This window comes from Sitophilus oryzae, unplaced genomic scaffold, assembly GCF_002938485.1.
Source record: "Sitophilus oryzae breed Bouriz unplaced genomic scaffold, Soryzae_2.0 scaffold_1693_pilon_pilon, whole genome shotgun sequence".
NCBI classification, from domain to species: Eukaryota; Metazoa; Arthropoda; class Insecta; order Coleoptera; family Curculionidae; genus Sitophilus; species Sitophilus oryzae.
The window spans coordinates 1,025,859-1,032,715 of record NW_022146383.1 but is presented as its reverse complement, the minus strand read 5'-3'; the positions used below and the strand labels follow the sequence as shown (position 1 = coordinate 1,032,715).

The 6,857-nt window shown below is 30.2% G+C and overlaps 1 protein-coding gene across 1 annotated transcript; it reads left to right on the top strand.

Moving 5' to 3' along the window:
* Nucleotides 1–515: 515 nt before the first annotated feature.
* On the top strand, nt 516–6,473 carry LOC115881060. Its single transcript, XM_030898419.1, has 3 exons — nt 516–702; nt 4,338–4,511; nt 6,155–6,473. Exons 1-3 carry the CDS (start codon nt 642–644, stop codon nt 6,355–6,357), a joined length of 438 nt encoding a protein of 145 aa, XP_030754279.1. The 5' UTR covers nt 516–641; the 3' UTR covers nt 6,358–6,473.
* Nucleotides 6,474–6,857: the final 384 nt, after the last annotated feature.

The following is a 6,857-nucleotide window of genomic DNA, read 5'->3' as shown; positions in this document are numbered from 1 at the left end:
AATCAAATTTCTCCTGTCAAAAAACTCCCAGACACCAATTTTCATCCAAATATTGACGTTACTTCAAAAATTGTTTGGAAAAAATCGAAATAAAAGTGAATCTTCTACACCCTGTATCTCCGAAACTGAGCATTTTAGGACATACATTTATACGAATTTTTTTACTTATTTTTATCTGCAGAATATGCTGCCGAAGTTTCCGGAATACAGTTCGGACCACCCTGTATATCAAAAATGACACGCGTTCGAAAAAAACGGAGAACACAATCTCATTATAGGTAAAGAAAATCGTAGTCAGTTTTTTTTTTCTCTCAATAAGAGACATTAAACTTGCAGATTCACCTAAAAAAACTCACTTATAGAGAAACCTCTACTGATATTGAATAACATCTCCCATGTTATTCAAAATTATATTAGATATGGTCAAACACCAAAGAAAAGGCTCTAAATACAATCAAACGGCTCTAAAAGCTTCAAATTCAAACGATATATGTATATGCGCGCGCTGTGGCTCTAAAATTCGTCTAGTACGGTCCATGTCTACCAGAAGCTTCGTTCCCCTCAACGATTGCATCTATAAGTCAACCAGGTAGTGAATATACGCAATTTTTCATCAAAAAACAGACTTTGTACATAGAAAAATGAATAATTTACAGTACTTGTTCGGGTTTTTGTGCCTCTGTGTAGTGTACGTGCAGAAAAGTAAGTAAAATAACTATTTCACTTCTTTTTTTAATTAAAAAAGTATGTTTAAAGTTCAAAACATGCGACTGTAGCGTCGAAAGTCTATTTTTAAACGTAAATTTAGCGAGCGCTGAATTTGCATTTGTGCAAGCATAGTTATTTGAGAAAACAACTTTAATCGCCGATATATAATTAAATAATTAATAATTTTCTTTATTTAAATATTATGTAGTTATTCTATTTAGAAAAAGGGGCAAACTATTGTTTTCATGCAATGATTTTTTAGATTCAAATAAAATTGTTCGCGTTTTTTTCTTTATTTCATTTTATTTTTGTACCGCGCAAGTCAGATTAGTAATCAATAGCATGCCCTTCTGTACCTCTCTGTTCCATTGCGGAAAAATATAGAAATATTCATATATATCGGGTGGTTCAAATAAAGATAGCAGAGTGGGCAAACTAAAAGAAATAACAAACAATGAATTAAACAAAAAAAAAATATATTAGAAATTATTTTTATTATTTTAAGAAATTATATTACTGAAGAAACGCCTTTTAATTTTTAGGACTTAAGTTACTTAGTTTTTTTTTAATTTTCTCTAAAACTAAAAAAAATCTCTAAAAATTATTATTAATTGTTACTCTCTTATTTAAAAGTGAATATCTTCAACAAAAAAAACGAGCTATTGCGATGAATCAAAAAATAAACATTCGAGAAAAGATACACCTTGGAGATAAAGTAGGTTTTAAATTCTTTACTTTGGTAAATCATTCCACAGGATGTTTCAAATTTTCGCCGAAATAACAACATTTTGATTTGCCTCGAATTATAGACAGATGGGGGCTTTAATTTTCAATGTAGAAGGAGGTTAAAAAGTCAAATAACTCAGCTACAAATTGCTTAAAAAATCATCAAAATCGGTCCAATAGAATAAAATATATTGACATTTAAAATTCATGAAAATTTTAAGGTGCTCGTTTTTCGTGCTCATCAGTGTATTTGTACTAAATGGTTAACAATAAGTCTATTCTATAGACTTACCATTCATAATAAATTGTATTTAAGTAAGGCAATAGTTTAGGACACAAAAGCTATTTTGTCTGCTCTTATACATTGACATTGGTACTAATTCTGTATTATGTAACACTTTCCATTCAGAATACACAGTGTCTCAAATATAAACGCACACTACAGATATCTCGTACTACGGCATTCTCGTTAAAGATAGTGATTAAATCGTTATGATTAAATCAGAACAAAGCTGCACTTTGTTGAACCCTGACAATGTTTTTACCATAGACTTAAAATAAAATATAGACTACACTATTTACAACTCAACGCGGACAAACATTCTTTTTTGTACACATGTTTACTTCTGGGTACAGTCGACCGAGCCCTCCTCATCCAGCCTATGTTGTCACGTCTTTAATATTATCAATATTTTTTTTCTTGTTATACACATATATTGAGATATTAATACTACAGTTTAATAAAGTAGGTTTTAATATTCCATAGATGTATTAAATAGTCCTTATACTACTAAATTATAAGTCGGATACTGTTTAAAAAGGATAAGTTCTTTACAATATGATAACACCGATTAGAGGCGAGGGAGCCTATTCATTCATTTATTACCTTGTAGTACGCGTGGCAAGTGTGCGGTAAAGCTTTGATGCCGCTATGTCCCCGGCTGTATTAACGCATTTTCTTAGTTTGTAGTCCTTAAGTGTTTATTTTATTGACTTTTTCTGTTCAAGAACTATAAAATATGGTTCGCCAGTGCCAAATTTGCAAGAAATTTGACTTAAATAATCCATTTAAGTCTTGAAACGACTTTCGACCGGTAGACAACTCTCAATTTGCCCATTGGGAGCCAGTGGCGTTGTTGTAGAAAGGCGCTTATTTAGATAATATTTTAGTAAAATGTAAAATCTGAATTTTTTCTCATTACATTATTTACTTACTTACATTGTAACAAAGTCATAATTATAACCCTGTTAATAATTAATAATGATTTTATTAAAAATATGGTTTATTCTAAAATTATCTTGAGCATATAAAATAACATACAAGAATTTTAAATTGATATTACATTATGAAACAATATTTTTTAATATACCGGGTCGTCTCAAAAGTGGCTCACCCCCTATAACTTTTTTATTTTTTCAGATAAAAAAAACAGATTTGTATGTTATAGGTATATGACATAAATTAGGATTTATTGATGTATTCAGTTGTTTTTGGTCTCTTCCTGTTTCACCGAAATGATTACATCTTTTTATTTTTAAAGGCAACCTCGGTATATTGCTACTTTATTCGATAAAAAATGACACTCTGAATAGAATGACATATCATATGTCAACTTTTGACATTGTCGCTGAAAAACAAATCGTATTTTAAATTTCAATCCAGGGTGCCATGGTGTTGTTAAAAACACTAAGTTTTAATCAAGGAGCCTTGGAAAAATAGTTTTGATCGTCTAATAGGTTTCGTGTCTTGTCTAAGTCGGTTAAAATATGTACAAATCGTATTTTTAATCATACATATGTCAATTTTTTCAAATGGAACAAGGGTGACTCATTAGCATATTTGGAAAAAGCATTTTTTTATGAATATATTGATACCACACACTTGGTATTTCGAGTCAAATTGTCGTTATGAACCACGTGTTACAATTACAATTAAACCATATGCGAAAATGTCAAAAGTTGACATATGATATGTCATTCTATTCAGAGTGTCATTTTCTATCAAATAAAGTAGAAATATACCGAGGGTGCCGTTTAAAAATTAAAAGTTATAGTCATTTCCGGTGAAACAGAAAGTGACCAAAAACAATTGAATGCGTCAATCAATCCTAATTTATGTCATATACTAACATACTAAATCTTGTTTTTTTATTTGAAAATATAAAAAAATTATGGGGTTGACCACTTTTGGGACGCACCCGGTATAATAAAGACAGTACCGAGTTAAATAAATGTAGTTTTCATTTTATCCACTTCCTATCACCTTCCTTGCTTTAATCGAACAGATATATGTTTTCTCTAATTTACATAATAAGACATCACTTAACCAGAAAAAAATTACAACAATTATATTTTTTTTCTCTCCCTGTCGCCGATTCTATTATATCTGTGGAATAGATCCTGTTTTGATTAATATTAGGGGTTGTAAATGTTTGACTAAAATTAATAATTTTTAATTAATTTCAAAAATTACGTAATTTCGACTATAAAATTTCTTCTATAACGTGTATTTTATTATTTTTATCCTTTTTGGACTCTAAGACGTTTTTTCTAAACTTTTATTTAAAAAACCTGTCCTAAATCTCAATAAAATATAAAAAAGTTTAAATACGATATATTTTTAATTTAATTATAGCTTCATTAAAATAAAAAAATTACCCGGCTATGATACGGAGAGTTCAGGTGTACTTGAGAAACGAAAGACAGTGTTGTGTTTCTCGGCAGAGTCGTCAGGGAACGACCGTTACGACAGAGACAACCTATCTATCGCTCGTGTCGCACTCGTTATAACCTAAAACAATAACACAACAATAACAAGACATTGTCTGACCGCATGTTCCAGCTATTTATGAATGAGATGCTCAGTCTATATTTTATTTTAAGTCTATGGCTTTTACTTATAGGTAATGCTATAACATGCTACGAATGTAACAGTGCTCAAGATAAAAGATGTCTCGGAGATCTCAACAATCAGCTCAGCGACGACCTCAAGAAACCCTGTCCTGAGAAGAAGGGAGACAAACCGTACACTTTGTGCAGGAAGATCAAGCAAGTGATTGATTTTGAAGTCAATGGACGTAAGTTATCCATTTTTTGGCTTCTTTTAATAAGACACATTCAATTTCTTTATTAAAACTTTCAAAAACTACAATTTTCAACCCAAAATACACACTAAAATTTCACTAAGTTATAAAAACTTGAAGATTAAGCTTTTGAGATGATTAAAACTAGTTTTAATCATCTGGTGATGATGCTAACATGGTTAGCAAAGCGCGCATCCAGTGCAAAAATTAAGTCTTTTGGTGGTGTATTGCGGTGTACTGTGGTAAATCAAGATGTTTTATTTTGCTGTTGTCAGTTTTGTTGTTGTAAGTTGCAACCAAACCAAACACACAAACGTTCCAATCCTCCACTGTAACAAGTGCAAAATCAAGATCAAGAGTCTCTTGGTATTGGTGTCTTGGTTGTAAAAGTTTACTAAGGGCAGTTTCTACATAAAAGAACTTTAAGTAAATCATTTTTCTTAAAAGAAAATAAAAATAAAATTAAAAAAAAAATCCTTACTAATATATAAAATCCTTAAAGTGACTGACTCACTGATTAATCACGATCCTGCTCAAACCACTCAACGTAAGAAGCTCAATTTTGGCATACAGGTTGATTCTAGGGTGTAGAGGTTCGATAAGAAGGGATTTTTCGAAATTCCAGTTCCAAGGGGGTGAAACCACCCCTCAAATATTACAATATTTTTTATTTAAAAAACGGTCAAGTTTCCGAGAAAACGCTTAAACACGTATATTTTATTTTGTTTTTTACATATTTGAGATTTTTTAAAAATGTATACAGGGTGTTTCGAAAAATCTGGTCATTGATTAATCACGATCCTGCTTAAAACGCTTGACGTAAAAAGCTGATTTTTGGAAAACGGATTGACTTTAGGGTGTAGAGGTTCGATAAGAAGGGATTTTTCGAAACTCGAATTCTAAGGGGGTGAAACCACCCCTCAAATATTAGATTATTTTTTATTTAAAAACCGGTGAGTTTCTCGGAAAAACTTTTAAACACGTATATTTCATTTTGTTGTTTTACAGACTTTAAGATTTTTAAAAAATTTATACAGGGTGTTTCATAAAATATGACCGTTGAGTAATCACGATTCTGCTTAAACTGCTTGACGTTTAAAGCTGATTTTTGACAAACGGATTGACTGTGGGGTGTAGAGGTTCAATAAAGAGGGATTTCTCGAATCTCAAATTCCAAGAGGGTGAAAACGCCAAGCCAGTGAAATGGGGTGAAAATGATTTTTATCTTTCATATTTAGTAACTGCCAAAATATAATAATATCGCCATATTATTTTTTCTCATGCTCACATAAACGTGAGAAAATTTTATCCAGTTTGTATGTTAATGGAAATTCTTGCTTTACTTTATCATCACCATTACAAATGATTAATTCGACGCGAACGAAGTCGCGGGTACACGCTAGTTTAATATAAATGAAACTTTGCTAATTTTTGTTTGATGAATCAGCATTACTTCGTTTAAAAAATTATACCAAGCTGGGAAAGGACTATTTTCAATACATTAAAAAAACAATAATTTTGAACAAATGAGTAACTTTTTATATCAATAGTAGGGCAATAGTTCTGAAGAAACATTTTTTCGGTCATAAAAATAACTATTATTACTAAATATTGTTAATAATTATTTTTATTTTTAGTTCAACCAGATAGCAGAGTGATCAGAACCTGCGGCTACGAAGACTCGCAATACCAAAACCGTTGCTACCAAAGATCAGGGTTTGGTGGGAGACAGGAAGTCTGTGCCTGTCAACATGACAGCTGCAACGGAAGTGCATTCACCGTTGCTTCCACATCTTTAATCGCTACACTTTTGATTTTGTTGAGAATAAACTTATTTTAAGCAAGCCAGCAACAAAGGAGAATAATTTTTAAAAGTAAATTTCTGCAATAAATTAACAAACCAAAATCACCTGGAAAATATCAGTAAAAATAATATTTTTCAAATTATGTTGAAAACAAAAACAGTTATTGTTATTGGTAGATGCTTTATTAGACTAAAAATAAATACTTAGATATTTGTGAAGAAAGTTTAAAAGAATTACTAATTAATAGTAAGTCTAAGGAAAAAGTACATTGTTCAAAAAATAATAATCTTAAACGTCAGAAAGAACGAATATTGTTTTATATATTATCTACAGAAAAAATTATATTAAATAAATTTAACTTTATTGCATTTGATTTGTAAGGTCATATACTCTACTTTTTGATATTTTAACAAAAAAAATTTGTTAGATTTGTTTGAATTTTTGTAATATTTATATATTATTACTATTAACTTCAGTATTAAGGATAGATATATAACTAATAATAATAAAAAATAAATATAATATAAATAAAACA